Source organism: Chelmon rostratus, chromosome 9, assembly GCF_017976325.1.
Source record: "Chelmon rostratus isolate fCheRos1 chromosome 9, fCheRos1.pri, whole genome shotgun sequence".
Taxonomy (NCBI): Eukaryota; Metazoa; Chordata; class Actinopteri; order Chaetodontiformes; family Chaetodontidae; genus Chelmon; species Chelmon rostratus.
Window position 1 is genome coordinate 25245305 of NC_055666.1, and position 19278 is coordinate 25264582.

The 19278-nt window shown below is 42.2% G+C and overlaps 1 protein-coding gene across 2 annotated transcripts; it reads right to left on the reverse strand.

Moving 5' to 3' along the window:
- Positions 1 to 3483: 3483 nt before the first annotated feature.
- LOC121611939 (rootletin) lies at positions 3484 to 18324 on the reverse strand. 2 transcript variants are annotated; one of them, XM_041944673.1, is made up of 8 exons: positions 18215 to 18324; positions 16848 to 17005; positions 13840 to 14096; positions 12461 to 12548; positions 10609 to 10721; positions 9472 to 9621; positions 9144 to 9231; positions 3484 to 4097 (listed from the first exon to the last, which is right to left on the reverse strand). In XM_041944673.1, exons 1-8 carry the CDS (start codon positions 18309 to 18311, stop codon positions 4059 to 4061), a joined length of 990 nt encoding a protein of 329 aa, XP_041800607.1. In that variant the 5' UTR covers positions 18312 to 18324; the 3' UTR covers positions 3484 to 4058. The 2 variants fall into 2 exon arrangements, with proteins under 2 accessions (XP_041800607.1, XP_041800606.1); XM_041944672.1 differs by having other exon boundaries at positions 9144 to 9234.
- Positions 18325 to 19278: the final 954 nt, after the last annotated feature.

The following is a 19278-nucleotide window of genomic DNA, read 5'->3' on the forward strand; positions in this document are numbered from 1 at the left end:
CGTGTTTCACTAACATTTTGCCTTTTAGTTTAAGCTCCGAACCGCAAACAACCGCGTGCCGAGCATCTCCGGGTTTTTGTTTGGTGAGCGGAGACACAGGGATATTTCTCTAAACGGACCCCGGCCCTCGTAAATGTTTAACGAACGCTTTCCATTCACAATAACTGAATCTTTTCCAAACCCATGTGGCGCTTTTTATAATCCACATACAGCACATGCTCGCGCCACATAATCTGTGTTTGTACAAGCAAGTGCACAGACAAAAGTCACACGTGGAAATACAAGTCTCCCGGTCTCCATTTTAACAAGTCTCACTTTTTAATGGGTATATCCTGGTGTTAAATACCTGTAATGTGTTTTCCCTGGCTGTGACGACGGTTGGACATAAACATGCTATTCTTGCTGTACCTATAATTGTTCTATTAATAACACCTATAACGTCTGAGTCTCGTTCTGCATGGAGGGGTGCGACAGTATTTATTGTGTGCAAACGCGACCTGTTTCCAGCTGCCACACGTTGTTAATCTCTGGCTACACCTCTGCCATTCACGGCCCATTTAGGTCAGACTCTTTTAGCGCTTGGCGGTCAGAGGGCGAGCTGCCGCCGCTGCCACTGGTGTCCCTCGTGGTCGGGGGTGCCGCCGCAAATCTGAGGCCACACCTTTGTGACAAGACGTAGCGCCGGGTCCTGCAGCCTGACACGTCTAGCCGAGAGCAGCATCGCCTCGCCTTCGCTACCTCTGCCCCCTCAACCTCCGTCTCGTGCTTTAAGGTATTACACAACCCTCGAATACGGGCAAGGCAGCGTGGACCACCTGGACTGGCACTTGACGGAGCTGGGTTCAGAAGTCAGACCTGAACCTGGTCTGTAGCTGCTGATCCTGACTGGAAAATTAGAAATTTGAGACTCAAACTCAAACCCAAGATCAGAAGCTGTATATCACTGACTGTTTGCTCGCCATCATGCAACACATTCCCTAAACTTCACTTCACACTAAATCCACCTTCTACAGTTAGTAAATGTCACGTGCACCACGAGTTGATCCGTGTCATTGCAACAGAAGTTTTCTTGCTCTGTGCACTTGACCACCCAAAAAGATCTGTTAAATACTACAAACCTGAGTCCAAAACAGTCTGGACGCCGTGTAGAACATAAATAAAGACAGAATGCAGTCATTTCCAAACAGACTGTGTTTACCAACAACAGTTTGCCCATGTAGCAACATCCTTTATCCAATCACGTGTTCACAAAGTGGTGAACCTCACTCCATCCCTGCTTGTGAACGACTGAGCCTTTCCAGGATGCTCCTTTCATACCCAGTCATGATACTATCACCTGTTACCAGTCAACCTGTTTACCTGTGGAAGGTGTTTTTGGAGCATTTGCTCTTGTTGCAACTTGTTTGAAACGTGTTGCTGCATCAAATTCAGAATAAGCAGATATTTACAAAAATCAATGAAGCTGATGAGGTCAAACATTAAATATATTGTCTTTGTACTGTTTTCAGTTGAGTTTATGTCAAGAGTTTCACATTCTGTTTTCTATAGGTTTTACACAGCGTCTCTTTTTTGTGACAGGGCCGTATGACGTATCCTGCATCACTCCACCTACAGAGTGGCTTCTTCCACTTGTCTCTGTTTGTAGTGAAATGACCTGAGCACAGATCCAAAAGGCAGAAAAAAAACTCCAAAAAATAAAAAAAACTTGTGGGTTCTTGGATTGGAAATTTTCAGTTAGAATTAATTCATGGAAAATAAAGTGATGTTCATGGAAAATCATCAGCATCCCTCCAAATTCGACCCCTGAATGTCACCAGAGAAGATCCTCAAGGAAAAACCGTACCCACCTGGATAATGTTCAGATAAATGCTGGATTAAAAAATGTGGGTTCTTGTTTGATTGAACTTTGGTCTCATGCAGGCTAAACTACAACCTGAAGACAGAACATACATACAGACTGAGGCTTGCCAGGCACGATAATTAGCAACATTTCCTCTTGATGATAACAGAAAACGTAATGTAATTGCTGTTGCTTATTAGTTCTATCTAAATGTAATCTCTAGCAGACACTCACCACAGCCTGTCCAGCATTTAGCTGCTGATGAACCACTCAGATTCTTCACACCTGCCAGATTTTACTCTAAATCAGGCCTGAAACTGAAAATCTTGTGTTTCCTTCTGAGGAATCTTTATCTTCTTTTCCTCCCTCATTGCCTTTGTTTATATGCATATCTTCCAGAAGAGCTTTTGACACAGTTGACCACTCGATCTCTATTCTTGAGCTTGTATTAAAGATATTTGCATCTTTATGACCCATCAAACCATAAATCCTCATATTCCCTGCAGCTCTTTGTTTAATACGTATGTGACCCAACTGGCAAATGAACAAAACAACGGGTGTGTTTCTATTTTAATGCAAAGTCAGCTTCATCGTAAGTACACTCCCACCTTAATATCCAGGATTAACTTAGGTGTTCACCCTCATTATCACACAGGGAGAGTTAATGAAATTCAGTGTTTTGGTAGATGACTAAGATGCTGAACTAAACCCCAGGCTGGAAACAGTTTACAAGAGTCAGTGGAAAGAATAAGCTTTTAAAGCAAACGCTAAGTGAAAACTTTTTAAAGCTTTGCTGAACCTGTTTCTCATTGTATTGATTGTCACTTTAAAGCTGTGTATAATCCAACGCCTCTACCTTCACGTTGACCTTTTTTAAAAGCAGAGGGATTGGATTTTAAGTAGAGGACTTGGACACCTGAGACCAGAATTTGCATCCTGCATCCCATGTGTTCTTCGGCTGAGGCTATTAGATTAAAGCTATTGATTGAGGTTAGGAAAAAGGTTGTGGTTTTGTTAAATATTTAAGAAAGCGACGCATCCTGTTTTTCCTGCTTCACATCCATGTTGACTTTTTCAGTATTTAATGAAAACCACAATCTTTTCCTGACCTTAGCCGACTGTGCTCAAGTGCCTGAAGATGACCATGAAAACATTACTCATGTTGTAGTTGCCAGGAGTTCATAACAAAGCTGTTTTGGACCAAGTCTCGAGTCTGCAGCTCTCATACTGCAGGAAAACTGATTAAATGTGTTGACAGTGAGCGTTTGGACAGTTTACTGTTTCGTTAATGTGAAAAGAACAAAAAAACAATCACTTGAACTTCTATATTAACAACGTGGCCTGACATCGGAAAGTGAGCAACAGTGTGCACAATTTGTTGTTGTTTTTGTTTTTTTTATCCAACAGCCAATTAGCTTTGAGTGCAAGAACTTTCTTGCAGCTGTAGTAAATATAATGTCACAAAATTAATATGAATAACATGCATTAAAATGGAAGCATGGGAGGATGCTGGTGAGCAGAACCTGCGAACACTTACAGCCTGAGACGTCTGATTTGTGTGTAAACTGTTGTTGCACCAGGTGTTGGTACAGTAAGGTTCACCTGTGATGAAGCCTCTGAATGGTCGTCATTAATCTCAGCCATAGCTCCTCACATACTGTTCAGATTCTTGCCGACAAGTGAAAGCCAAGTGGCAAGTCGGGAGATGTGAGATGTACCAGATTGTCAATGGGGGAGCGATCAGCAGGGCTTCACTCTGGTCACAAACAGCATGTTTATTTGTAGTTTCCTCTGCACACCAGCTGCCGCAGTGAGGATTCATTGGCAGGACAACAGAAGAAATCGTTCTCAGGTGCTTTCGCTCTTGTTAGTGCGGTCGATTAGAAGGTCTAGGTAATGGACAATTAGAGGAAATGTGACTTTCGGAGCACATGCGATGTGCATGTGTCACAGCGAGACGAGGGCAGGAGCAAACTGTGCAGTGTTTAATTCAGTCATAAATCTGGAGAGCAGATTCTTTTCAAGACAAGTGAACAATAGTAGAAGAAAAAGAGTGAATGTACGGTTTCACAGGTATGTTTTTCCAAGTTTTTTTTGACAATGACTGGGACGTTTTCCACAAAGCTAACCACACACACAAACATCTAGTAGTTATCTTCTGGTTTGCAGAAGGTGGGAAGAGAAAAGGAAGACGAGTGCAGGCTCCAGGCTCCTGTCCTCAAGGAGGTTTTTGGTATCCGTTGATCGGGCTCCCTGCCTGCAGACAGAAAAATAAACTGTAAGTGAAGATGAGCAAAGTCAATAAATATTCAGAATGTGCATAGAGAGACAGAGAGAGAGGTGTCCCAGTCAGTAAAATAATGGCAGGTCAAAAACATCTAGATATCAAGGTTAAAACTGGGCTTTGTTTGGCTAAAAAAGCGCGTGTTTTTCAAATTACGTTATATAACTGTTGCTCCAACAGCACATCAGTGACTATATATCAACTGTTAGGAAAATGCAGTTTGGAAATTGGCTCTAACTACTCTGAAGTAGTTAATGAAAAGGCTGCTGAAACAGCTACGCTGGTGAGTTTCTGCAGGTCTTCGGGCTGGTGAGTGAGTTATCTCTGTTAAAGCCCCATTAGTACAGCAACCTCAGCTCTCCGTATGTGATTCTTTAACCTGTTGTCCTGCAGCAGGTTGCATCCTTAAAGTACTTTTGTGATCTCATGTTTGACTATTTTTTGCCCTGAATTATAAAAACCAGGGAGGTGCAGTGTTGCCTCAAAACAAGAAGGTTTTCTCTGGATGCTCCAGTTTTGGTCCAGCTCCCTGTGATACGTGGAAACGTGAAGCTACGTGGGCCGATCCACTCCGCTCCTCCTCACGAGCTTCGCTGATTTTGCTCCAGGCAGACATTTTATCTTTCCAGGACATCTGTGAGATCACAAAAACCTCTTTATAGATGCATCCTGCTGCTAGTTGTAGTAGGTAATAAAATAACGTTCCAGACTTTTACCTCAGGTTTGGAAACGTCAAGTTACCAAATCACTGAGTAACGTGTGCTGAGGTCACAGACGGGGCAAACTCTTGACTTAGAGTTAGCAGCGAGGTGACAGCAGGTTACCAGGACTGTTCCCAGGACATACGCTAGCTTGTAAGTGAAGCCCCAGCAATCAAATGCTCAGCCAGAGTAATGTAAAATCTACCTACAGTGAAGGTGTGAGCTGAATCCCCGGGAGAAGGAAAAGTTGAGGAGTCAGTGAAGATGCTTTGAACAAGTTACCTGCACTAAAACAAATGTTCAGATTTAGCCCAGTTTTAACCCAGAGGCACTGATGAATCCCACCCCCACACCTCTGTTGTTATTTATTTGGATTGCATCTCTTTAGCAACTAAGAACGATCCTCATGTCTGCAGAGTGTGAATCTGCAGGTTATATAAATCATGACAAAGCTGCTAATGTGCTATATCATGGCTGTTTCCTCCATGTCTCCGGTGATCCCCGCTCCTCCAGCTACCTTTCCTCCCTCTCTCAGCAGAGCCGGGGCTGAAAAAAAAAAGCACCCTGCATCATCTGCACTCAATCAGAATAATTATCCCAAGAAATGCATTGCAGGGCTTGTGAGAGGTGAGGGGAATGAAGCACAGAGGCAATCACCTCCCTCCAGTCATTATTAGTCATCTCTCTGCTGCTTTGGAAGAGGACCCGGACGGCTTGGGAGGAAGCCATGTGCAGCCGACAGACAGACAGAGAAAAGGCCTGATGTGACTCCGGTGCCCAGAAAGTATCAGCAAACTCTCAAGGCTTTGGCAGCACAGCGGCTCCTCTGGGGACTGGCAGCACGAGTACCGGCCTTATGTTCTGTCTGTCAGGCTTCCTCTTATCCACAGGTTTTAAAACACTGAACGTGTCACTCTGGAGACGTGGGAGCTTTCGAAAATCCCATAGCGAGCACCTTTTGGGTTCTTTGCTGTGAAAAATCCTCCAGGAGGGTGAAGCGTTTGAGATCCTGTCAGGATTGGTGAGCGCTCCGGGGAGGCTCTTTGTGGGACATGGTGGGGTTCCTGTTTGATTGCAAAAAGGCTTTGCAATCTAAGTTCCTCAAAGCCATCAAACTTTTTAAAGCAGACAGACAGAAAAACTAAAATACTGATTAGACTCCAGTGCCCACGAAGAATCAGTTTTAAGAATGTTCTGGCAGCCCTACAAGTCCACGGGGGACTGGCAGCCCTCTCCAGATGAATATCTCTGTGTTTTGAATTTCTATTTTACCCCTGAGATGTGCACTTGTCTCTGATCCAGAGATTTTAAGACTGAACCGGTTGCTCTGAAGGCAGAGGATCCCGATCCAAAGGCAGCAGCAGCACTTAACCCTAAAAGAGTCGTTAATAAACCCTCATATCAGAGGTACAGTATGATCCCTCTCTGACAAGGCCCCTCTGCTATTATATAAAGGCATCAAATAATCCTCTCAAAGCTTGTTTACTTTTTAGATTACAAAGATCTCATGAATTGAGAGAATAATTGTCTGTCATATTCATTTATCCACCCTTTCAACTTGAGTCTCATTTTTGTAGTTTTTGCCATAATTTGGGTTATGATAACATTTTACTCACTAAAGTAATTGCTGAGATCTGGAAACACGGTGACATCACTACGATGAAGTCCCAGCGGGGTGAAACCAGAGTGAGAACATCAAAGTGTTAATAGTCTGTCGTCACTCAGGGGATCTGGTCTGACTTTTCTTTACAAGATGATTCCTGATCCCCAACAATGAACTTTGTGAGTGCATTATTATTACTGATGGGGATCATTGCCAAAATATACAAAATAAGACTCTGCTTGTAATATACTGGAATTCTTGTTAAGGATCATCATTTTTATTGAAACTTGAAGATTTTTCATCCATTTTTATGGCCCAATATACCTAAAAATCTGTGCACTCCCACCTGAAAAAACACAGTGATCATCCCAGTACAGCGAAGTAAGTAAGTAAAGACTTACTGCAACAGGAAAAGGTCATAAAATATTTCAGTAATTCAATCTGAAGAGAAAAATAGAGTAAGCTGCAAGCAATAAATGGTTAAATGTTTTTTTTGTTGCTTGCTCAATATTTGTGTTTATTTTTAATATTAAAATTAATTCCCATGTTTTAAAATGCACAATAAAATAATGAGCCCATTCATAGTTGGTTCATGTGCCCCCTGGTGGCTGCTGGCTGGTATGGCAGCATTGTCTCTTTAAACTGCTCCACACCGTCTGTCTTTCTTAAAATTTGCAGCAGGCAGACAAAATAAAAACAGTGATGAGACTCCAGTTCCCTGGAGTGGTTTTTGGAAATGCTGGCATGACAACAAGCCCACTGTGGACTGGCAGCTGTGCCCAGATGAAAATAAGCTCTGAGTTTCGGATTTCTGTTTCACCCCCGAGATCTGAACTTCTCTCCACCGATCCAGAAGTTTTTAAACAGTAGACTGATCATTTTAAAGATACTGGTCTCTTTAAAATCTAAATGAACTGCAGCCAGTAGGTAAAGTAAAATAAAGGTGAAGGTGGTAGCAGTTTAAAACGGCTTTTCTAAAACCTGCAATAACTATTTTTGGCCACATGGGGCCAGCAGAAACAAGCTGTGAACACATTGACATATTAAATTTAAGCTGATATGCTGAATATAATAGCAAACAGTTGCTTATTTAAACATCCAACAGTTACACAAGTTATTATCATCCAGCTGATGTTCTGTTTGTGTCCACCTGATGAGCGTTAGTCAAATATTCACTCTATTTTAGCTCCGTTTTTGGTCTCTACCAACTCCTGAGTGAAACATGTGGCTCTTGTGCTGCTAAATGCTCCACTTTGTTCACCAGCTAATCTCTAGCTGTGTCTGTTTGCTGTTTGCTGCTGAGCAGGTGGTGTGCAGTGAGTTTTTAAAGGTTCCTGCCTGCTGCAGCAGAAAACAACACCATGAGAGCAGTGAGAGTGAACCAGAACAGTAACGTTACGGCCAGACAACAAGCTGAAACTCGATAAATCTCCGTGAAGCTGAGGGGAGCTGCAGATGTGCCTGATAGTTCTCTGTTAGTTCATCACTATGAGTGAATTTTCATATTGACACGTCACATTTCACATATCATTAGCATTAAAATATTGATTATAGCAGCTTCAATGTTCAGTAGAAACGTGACGCTCATAAAAAGGAGGTCGGGTGGATGGATTTGTGTACAAAACATATGACTGAAAGAGACCCTCGCACATATAAAGCTGAGTGACATGCTGTCAGTGTCCAATCATTCGGCTCCGCTTCAAGGAACCTTCTGCGGTTATAAAATGAGTGCATGAAGGCAACCTTTAAAAGACAAAAACAAAGATGAGACTCCAGTATTCATGAAGTTTCAAGTTCTGGCTGGATGACAGCCCCTGCGGTGACTGGCAGTCACAGCCAGTTGAATATTAGCCCTGTTTTTTCTTCTATTTCAGTCTTCAGCTCAGTCCTTGTCTTCCATCCAGATAAGTTTTAATATAGAAGTGGCCGCTCTCAAAACAAAGGTTCATCCGAGGGTTGTCGTAAAACACAGAGAGCCAACGAGCAACTGGATTTTTGCAGGTTTCTGTTAAGAACCTCCACATTTAAGCTGCGACCATTAGTCGATTGAAAGAAAACTGGCAACTATTTGATGATATATTCATCGTTTTCCCTGCATAAATGTCAACCATTCTCTGTTTCCAACCTCTCAAACGTAAAGATTTGATGTTTTTATCTTTAATATGATAGTAAACTGAACATCTTTGGGTTTTTGGACAGTTACTCCAATAAAACAAGGAATTTGAATACATCTTCTTGGTCTGCATCTTTCAGAAACATCTGACATTTTATAGACAAAACAATAAATCAAATAAAAGTTGAAGATAAACAGCTGCACACAAACTCCATGTTTGGTTGCCAAAGAGCTTTCAGTGACCCCTACAGGTACCTGAAGGCCTCTTTACTTGTATCAGTCTGCAGAAGACAGAAAAACACAGTCAGCCACCCCGGTTCAACACGTACCACTAATTTCTGGAAGAACTGACAGCACAGCAACTCCTCTGAGGCTTGGCAACGATGCTCAGATGAATATTAGCCCTCCCTAATAAATCTCTAATATTTCACCCCTGACGTTTGCACATCTCCCACCCAAAGATTTCAAAACACGGAGCTGGTGCACTCTGACATTTAGAAAGCATTTCGGCCTTTCAAAGACTTTGTAAACACAATGGGACCTTTGTCGCTTTTAGCCGTGCAACACACGACCAATAAGAAGCAGAAAAGTGAAAGCGGTACCTGGTTTAAGAGCTCCTCATACAGCGTGTTGGACTCCTCCACCTCAGACTTAAGGTCAGCCTCTGCATCTGCGTCCCACGATGTTAAACTGCTTCAGAACAGAAAGGACGTTGTAAATTCATGTTGTACTGGAAAGCGTGCCGGGGTGGGCCAAAGTGTAATGTATAAAAATGATGCGAGATGAGGAGGAATTCAGGTTTCTTTATTTCATGCCCAGTGGGAGTTTCTTAAAAGCACTGCAGAGCTGATTTCTGGTATCAGATGTGTAGCTTCATCGCAGTGATGTTTATTCAGCATGTTATCTGCCTGTCTGTTCGTTCTTTATTACCTGTCACAGCATTTAGTGTCCTGCAGGGGACAGAGGACGCTCTGTGTGGGACTGTCATGTAAGCTCTTCTTCAGCTTCTCCGCCTTCTTCTCCAACAGGCTGACCTGCCGCAGCAGAGCTTCTCTGTCCTCCATCAGGGAGTCTTTGAATCTGCAGAAATGCGTTTGTTTTTGTGACCAGCTGAGCCGTTTAAAAAGGATTTAGATGATGAGATAGATTTGTAAAACCGCTTCAGCCTGGATGCGTACGCCTGCAGGAGCCTGCATCTCTTCTTTTAAATGAACTCAGATGTTGAATAGACGAAACACAGCGAGCGAGTGTCTCGTTAAACTAAAAAGGAAGCAGCGACATGCAGCGAGTCTGTAGGATGAATCACTGTCCAGAAATCAGAGTAACGCCGTTTAGCAGCAAGAAGCAAAGCTCAGCACTGTGAGGAGGTTAATGCGTCTGAGCTAACCTGGTTCACATTCTGTAGAAGAGCTTCTGCTTTCCGTTCAGTTCATAGTTTTTATTTCATTCTTAAATTCTGCATGTTTGTGAACCACTTTAAATTAAACGCACACACGTACACACACATTGCATTGTATTTCTGTATGACACTATGTGCATCTAACAACAATCCCGCCTCGTTTATAATGATTTGCTTTCTCGCCGAGAGTCACATGAGAAGATCGATTCTGCTCTCAAAGATGTAGCTACTGACAGATGATTGTTAGCTTAGCCTAGCTTAGCATAAAGGTCACAAATGGCTCCTTTCAAAGGCCATACCTGCACCTCTAAAGATCATTAATTAACATTTTTTGCTCTGTCTTGTTTAACGTGTAGAAAGGGTTAAACAGTGGGATTTCCCAAAATGTTGAACTGTTCCTTTAAATTTTAATTAGTGTGTGAAGACAGCTGCTGTTATTTCTTTCAGTGTGGGCCTTTCGAAGCCATGAGAAGCACACAGACAAAACACAAATGCAGAAATCTCTCATGTGAAACAACCACCATCGCTCTGTCGCCGATGGTAAATGTTTACAGCGTGTTGCTAATTAGGAAAGTTGGTTTTCAGTTCTCTCCATCAGCTCTTGTTTATCACTTGCTGTGTGTGGTTGTAAAAGCCAGTTTGCTCAAACTCGGGGAGAAAATACCGACCTCTTGACACAACACATCCAGTAGCGCTGCTGCTGACAGAGCCACTCAAACTGCTCCGCCGTCTCCTGCAGCTTCCCCAGACTGCCCTCGTTCTCCTGCTGCAGCTTCCTCACCTCGAAGACAAGACAGCATCACTTTACTTCCCCTGCAGCCAGGATGTGATGGAGGCAACAAGAGCGCAGGACATGAGCAGGTTGATTGCAATGTGTGACTGATTGCGGCGACCCCTGAACTCACTGCCGTCATCTGGAAAGATGAGCGAATGCAGTCGGACTTAATCTCAGACTCCCTGGACTTTCAGAATAATTCACCGACTTGATCCACCACAAATAAATGTTCTCATTACGTTTCTCCCTGACAGGGCGGCCTGTTGTTTTGGTCTCTTGGACTTGTGCAGCTGTCTCGTAGGAGAGAAAATTGCAGACCTGGATTGTTTGCTGTTTGATGGACTGGTTGAAACGGGGGCCAGTGAGGGAGTGAGTCTTTGAGGCCAAGTGTAAATTAAAAAAAAGCTTGACAGTGTGTAGGAATGTTTCACTAATGCCCAGATTCAACGCACATTAATACAAACCCACTGCCAGCAACATCTGACTTAGGGTGTTCTCTGGGGTGGTTGTAGTTTTTAAAATTTGGCCCCACAACACAATCTGAACCTTGAGGTTTTATGTTTCATGAAATTAATTGTTCAAAATCCAACAGAAGACTTGTTATTCACTGGCTTTAACTGGCTCGCTGACACATCGACCTGAACCAGCCTGAGAAAAGAACGAGCAGTGTTAATCCATTACTTCTGATTGGAGGAGCTGGCAGCAGGATGATGTTGTGCTGCATTATTTCGGATTTGGCTGCAAGCTTGACAAAGAGAAATACCCCACATTCATTATAAAACCATTAAAAGTCTGTTATTTATTTCTAGTTATGCTCAACCAGAAGAGGCCAAGCAGAGATGATGCCCAATCCTGACATCTGTTGGACAAAAGTGGCACTACAGCCACTGAGCGGCAGGGTCCTTTCGGACTGAATGTTTATACATTCTGGGATTTCCTCAGATTATAAACACAAACTATACATCAACTCATAAATTAAGATGTATTCTTATGGATACCAGACAGTATATGAGTGCTGAAATTCTCTTCACATTTATCAGCTGCAATGTTAGTGATGCTTATACATGCGTCACAAATTATAACACAGTAACATGATATATATTATTCTGAAATGGGCCACTCTGCATAATTTTTTAAACTTTAAGAACATTTTGATGCTATCACTCAATTAGATATTGAATGCAGGTCTTTTACTTGTATTTGTACTCTGTGGTGTTGCTGCTTTTTACTTCAGTAAAAGGTCTGAGCTTTTCTTCCAGCACAGCTGAATGATTAGAGATTCATATCTAGACACTAAATATTAGTATATAGTCACACAAACTCAGGCCACGATGTCAGAGCAGTACTTTCAGATGATCATATTTACAGTTGGCTTTGACTTGTTCTCTTTTTGTTTCATTCTTCAGGTCCATTAAAAAATGGAATTTCTTTTTGTATAATACACCAAATAAGTAATCGATTAATCAAGAAAATACTCAGCAGATTAATTGATACAGAAAATCGACTGCAACCATCCGTGTATGTCTGTAGGTTTTGAAAAATGAACATACAGAAACCTGATGGATCGACAGCGGAGAAGTAGTTTAGGAGGCTTTTGTGAAGGTTTTGATTCATTTTGAGACCTTTGTTGCTTTTACTCTAGGACCTTTTCAGAAAACTTTGATATTGCATATATACAATACTATATATACAGAAGAAGAAGCATTCATTGCTGCATGTTTCTGTCCTGAACTTTGCTCCCTTACCTCCTTCTGATGAGCAGCATGTAACTCATTCAGCTTCTCTGTCAGCATATTGTTGGTGTCTTGTAGCTCCTCCAGCTCCATCGTCTTACTGTTGGTCACAAACACAAAAAGAGTCTTAACATCTCGTCACTTTATTGTTGCCGGTTTTATCTGAGTAGAGTCATTTGACTGAAGTTGCCAGCGTCGTGTTTTGAAGCTTCTTGACTGAAAACGTATCCTTCCTTCTATGATGATTTGTACTTGTTGACATTCTGGCATTTGCTGAAATCAGTCCATCTGATCTTTTAGGTTAATACACAAAAACAAGCCTGAAAAATTATGCACTAAAACAATTTGACAACACTGTATAATCATGAAAAACAGACCCTCTACAACAATCGTCTCATTGCTTCCTGCTTTAAATAAACAGTGTTTGCTCTTTATGGTGCAGTACAACATCCATTTCTTTCTTTCAACTTCAAGACTTTTCATTTAAAAGTCTTGAAGTTAAAGTGCAATATACAAATGTTTGGTGCTTTGATTGCTCTTAACTTAAATAATGGTCCTTATTTTTGAGTGTTTTTGCAGGTGTGTCTTGCACAGATCTAGCGACTCATCTGGATTTCTATTTCAGCCCTCTGGGATCTCTGCTTCTCTGCCACAGACAAGCGAATGAGATTCATTTGCATGATTGTATCGATGCATTTAAATTTGGAGTCCATAAGAATTTTAAGACAAATGTGCAAATGTAAATATTACCCTCTCTGTCAACTCTTTCATCTACTGCCATGTGGGCCTGGACTCATAATGTGATAACGTATTCTGACGCTAAGCCAACTCTCCACAGGGATTTAAAGTCAGCAGATTGAGGCGCGCCGCTGCTCGGAGGACGACTGCGTTTCTGCTGACTTCAAATCGCAGGTCCGAACTCGATGTTTTCATTCAGTCTTGAGACAACAGTTTGAAATGAAGTTCTTCTCTGTGGGTTTGCAGAGCAGCTGGTGACAGCTTCACTTGGCTTCAGTTTGCTGCAGATGGTAATCAAACATTAGTGGGGTTTTTTTATTATTATTCATTTAAATGTTTCTTTTTTTAGTCTGCAGCCTTATCTGAGTTAATGTTCATTTTTACATTTTGTTCGGTTTGAACAGCTGGGTGGAACATGGAGGAATGTGTTTAAATCAAGCCATCGACAATTCAACGTTGTTAAGAAAACATGGAGTACGACAGGTTAAACGGCCATTTTTTCAGGTATTTCCTCCACGTGTCAGAGCTGTGAAGGCTGCTCGTCTGCAGCACAGTGCAGGTTTGTGCTATAATTGATATGGCACCATATACTGCTGTACCATAAACTTTGATTCAAACCTCTGCGTTGCATTTCATTTTCTCTCTCTCCCTACCTGTGGAGCTCTGCATGCAGGCTCTCCGTCAGCACGAGCCTGTGCTGGGCCTCAGCGTGCAGCTCTGCCTGGAGGCTCTCCGCCACCACAGCTCTGCGGTGGGCCTCGGCGTGCAGCTCCTCCACCAGGCCCTCCAGCTTCACCTCGGAGCTCTGCAGACACAGCAGCTCCGAGCCGACCTGCTGCAGCAGCTCACCGTCCCTGGAGCTCTCCTCCACCAGGAGGACCACACGCTGCTGCAGCAAGTCCACCAGGTCCTGCAGGGGGGGGGGCACACAGACACACTGACACAGCCACACACAGGTAAGTACATACCTGTAGCAATCTATACCAGCTCACATGAATGAGCATGAATGTTTTTACACAACCAAATCAGTTTTCATGGGTTCTATTCTATAATTTTGCTGTTTTCATCAACTATATAGGATGCTGTATAGTTTAATCTCTGCTGACTTCTGTTACTTACACTGTGTAATAGCTTCATCTCCTTTGATAAATGTGCTTACATAATGTTCATGCATACATAAATGACACACTACGCATATTAATCTTATTTCTCAGTATTCCTGACCTTTTTTATCTCCCAGGAGACGTCCTCACAACAGCAAAATGATCTTGAATAGACTGTACAAGCACAACTATATGTGAAAGAGTTTGTGACAAGCCCAAACCTGATGCTATATCAATTCAATGTGGGGAGAATGAGTGAGTCACACTCTCCAAACAAATACCACAGAGCTCCCAATTAAAACAGGAGCAACGTGAAGGAGGGCACTGCTGAAAACCTGCGCAAACATCCGATTCCTAAATACCTGCATTTCAAAGTGGTCTTAACGTGATCGGCTACTGTAATGATCCAAAACTATTAGGAGCAAAGATGAAAGGTAATAAATGGTGGAGGAAAGAACAGCAGCCGATTCCTGACAAACAAAATGAATTTCTTTTTTCACTGGATCCAGGTGTCAGAAAGTGTTGAGATAAACATCTGGAGATTAGAATAAAATCTCTCTTTAGTTAAACTGCTCACAGCTCATCGCTCATGCCTATCCAACCTGTCGAGGAGCCAAAAACCTAAAAAAGGTTGGTAACCACATTTACAGTAAGACTGGCACTTACTGGAAGCCTAATTCCAGTGTAATTTCGGTAATTGCAGCACAGGTGGTCTGCTGTAATGGCCATGCCTATGTGGATTTAGATTATGGGATTGTAGTGAGGTTAAACACTACAAGGTGAAAAGACACAAATTTGAACAATCACTCTGAATTGGACAGAAGTGCAAGACTGTAATTGCAACACCGACATTTGAGGTTAAAGTAAAGCTGAGTGTTGTTTTGGCATCGTGTTCAGGTGAAAGGAGTCTCTCATGGTGACGAACCCACAGAGAATTATCAGCTAACTGTGCAGCCCCGTGAAGCTTTTAAGCCTTTTTTAACTAATAGTTTGGGTTTTACGGCACATTTGCTGTCTGGTTCGGTCTCAGCACTATCAGCAATCTCATTCCCAACAGGAGCAGGCAGCTTTTTCAGTGGGCTCTGATAAACCCACTGTATGCCTGTATGCTTCCTGTCCAGCACCAAACAGCAGGCAAAACCTAGCTGGTGAGAACGCTAGCCGCTAGCATGAGCTGCTAAAGAGCCAGATGTTTTTCTCAGGAGTTTGTGGAGACCAAAAATGAGAGTGTTGGACTTCAATCATTGCAGGTTCGTCAGTCACATTACCGTACAGACTGTATCTGTAGTCAAGTCTTCACTAAAATATGCTGTTCCAGAGGTGGTTTGGTCTGGGTTTGCATTTTCAGCAGCACAGACACAACTGATCATAGAAATATTACAGGAATACTATAGGCAGCAGTGTGTCTCTATGATCCTCTCGCTCTGTATGACTACAAATCACTGCTTTTCACTTTGATCATGGAGGTGACACGACTCTATGGAGTATATAGGCTACAATATAGTGTAGAATTGAGAATTTGTGGTATATTGTTTTGAGAATATTATAGATACAAGATGAACCTGACAGAAGGGCGAGCCTGAGAAAAAAAGGCACATCTGCGACCTCAGCACCACGGACAGCACCGTGGATTAATCAATACACTTCACAGTTAGAATGACATCCGCCCTCAAATCATCACTGCTGATAATCACCTTATGAGTTAATACGGCAGACTTGTTAGCGCACAGTAACATTATCATTCATTCAATGTTGGATTTCTGCCAACCTGATTAATGTACCGGTAAGTCCGATATTCACTCCCCCAATGGTTCTGTTTTCCTCCCCACCGATTCCCTGGAAGGTTAGCTGCTAAATGCTCTGCTAACTGTGTCTGTCTGCTGTTTGCTGCTGAGCAGGTAGTTTACAGGCAGCTTTTTTACTGAAACATCACAGATGAGAGAAGCAAGAACGAACCAAAGCAGTTACGCTGCTGTAAAACCAAAATAATGAGCTGAAAGATGTTAAAATGCACTTTAGAGTTGAGGGGAAACTGCAGAGCTCAGTAATAACTTTAATTATCTGGGGGAGTCCTTTCATGCACATAGTGATTTGATCCCTTTGAGTTACTTTGTCCACCTTCACCTCCACCTTCTGTTTACTTAACATTTAAGTACACACACGCCTACCTAATGTCAGCTGCATTTTAGTAAATACATTTTTAGTATATTCAGCTGTTTTGGGTATTTTTTTATTGTCTAAGTATATTTTTATTGCATTTATGCATATTTTTACTGCATCTTAGTTTATTTTATTCTATTATCTTTATTTTATTATCTTCTTTAGTATCTTTCTTTCTAACACCGGGGTTGCAATGCAAATTTCATTGTCCATGCTCAGTGACAATAAAGGCAATCTTGAATCTTGATCCATTGTTTTGTATAAGAATATTGATTACAGCTGCTTGAAGATCTAATGTAACTGTAGATAAATGACCTCCAGACGCTGCTGTGAAAGTCAAACAGCAGGATTATTTCTGCCTTTCTGCACACAGAGCAGCTCAGCCTCTGACACTTCACCTCTTGCTGGTGGATCCTGCCGACGAGCTGGTCCTGCTTCATCCTGAGCTCCATGTTCAGCTGCTCCTGGTGGTGGAGCCGCGCGGTCGCAGCTTCCAGATCGTTCTGCAGCCTCCTCTCCCGGTCTCTGGCTAACAGCAGCTCCCTGTCGAGCGCCACTGCAGCCGCAAAGAACAGAACCGAAGTCAACCGCTCAACCAAAGCTGTGTGATTTTCATTAAAACAGAAGATCTGCTGAACGTGAGCCACTTGGACGTGTTTTAATGAAAGGTAATGAAAAAGTACTTTTTTTTACTGCCCACAGCATAAAATAATCATAATGTTTTAAACCATAACACTTTAAATGTAGGGTTGTATGTCAGTTGTTGACACTTCTGGCAAAACGTTGCTCTCTTTGGAGTTTGAAGGCATTCCCACCCTCCTGTCACCTCATCACTGCTCTCGTGTGGGAATAAAGTGTTCCTGATATCCTTTCACACACATTTCTCTTGGATCTGCTCCTGGTCATCAGCAGAGGTTGATGAAGGTCAGATTTCTTTCCACATTACTGCTACGAGCTTTTTTTATTCTCCCTTTCCGTGTCCCCGTCTCTCCTCGTCTAATTTATTACATGTCGTGTTTTATTGTTCAGTTTTAACTAAATGTTCTGCTGTTACACTGGAAACACGCTCCTTGACAAAGAAACTCTTGACAAACAGACTGTTTTAATCTTGTGTGCACATTTAAATCAGACTCTGATGGTCGGCGGCTTTCAGATCAGTCCTGAATGTTTAATGGAAACAGCGAGGTTTGGTTGTTTAAGTATAATATGTTAAAAAAGGGGAGTCAGACATGTTTCACTGCACACATTCACTTTCCAGTCAGGACCTTTGGTCCTTATACTATCTATGATGGACAACATGCAACATGTGTTGACACCACATTCATCTCACACTTAGCATGTTGCGTGAATCTTTGTAGTTTTTCCGTAAGTGGTTCATTTTATGGCAGGAAACCAGATTTAAACATGAACCTCATATAAAATTTAAAACCCAGTAAACAGCAGGAAGTATGAATCTTCAGATACCACAGTACTGCGTGTGTTGGACTACATATTATTTTTCATTAGATCCCATTACTCTGGTACTGTGTATTATAACATGCAGGACTTTGCAACCTTGTCACAGTCATTATAACAATGGAAGAGAGTCTTCTCTTCAGTCAACATTAAGCTAAGTTAGTTATTGGTGCCACAATTGCAGTTAATAAAATGTTGAAGAGGAAGAGGAGCCATAAACAACCCAGCCAAGACGAAAGCAGTATACTCCAGTAAATTGTAAATGTTTAACTTCATTCTCAGAGGTCAAAGCTTCTCCTCCCTGGCTTACCTTTATCATGAGCCAGGCGGGTGCACTTGGCCGTCAGATACTGGATCTGACCGTAGTCTTCGTCCCTGTGAGCCCGGAAAAACCTCCTCATGCTCATCTGCGTCTGAACTGCTCTCTCCGACCTACAGCTTCTTCCACCTTCCCGTGATCCTCAGGACAGGGCGGGTGTGTCCCCTCTGGTCAGACGGGACGCAGTGTGCACATTTCCTGCAATAATTCACTCTCCCCGTCCATGAAGTCTGTCTGTCTGACAGAAGACGCACCTCCAGAGGGCAAGTTTAAGCATTAATCCAAGCTGCTGTTTTCATAACATGCAGGCGAGGCGTGCTGCCGGTGTGTGTGTTTCTGTGTGTGCGTTCAGGCCTGCTGTGTATTTAATATGACTTGTTTCGTGCACAAATTGAAGGTTTGATTTGTTATGTGCAAATTTAGTTTTTAAATCCTGCCTGGAGGCAACGAGTGCTGCAGGAGAGAGCTGGATCGGGCGTGTTGTGTCTAGCAGGCGGGCGTCTTTATAGCTGCAGCCTCAGGTTAGTACTTTTATAATATGTGACTGCATAAGAGACTCCGTAGAGGAAAATACCACTGGCAGTTAATAACATGTTGTATTTTATGTATCACATGTGTGTACTAGTAATCTGTGTGAAGTCTGATGCATCCTATCCTATGATTGTGTGTGCAGCCGCAGAATGAAAATTCATCATTTCAATCATTAAGACAAATAAATCAGTAGTGATTGTATAAATAAATGATTGGTTTAAAGATAATGAAGTATTGCAAAGTTTAGTACTATTTAAGTTTCACTGGTTTAGTGTCATGATGGTTTATGGACTCCTTAACTACTTATTGTTTTCTAGCTTGATAATAGAAAGGAATTAGAAATAGGACATGTACAGAGTGTTGTTAAGCCTCTAAAGTACAACAAATAATGTAAAGTGATAATAAATAGCAGTTAAAGGTTTTGGTGACATGAGAAGAAGAGAGAACAGAGAGAACAGAGGAAATACATTTCACTGCTAGCTGTGAGGCTGTGGCTCGTTGGTGGCAAACAAGTTTATAAATGA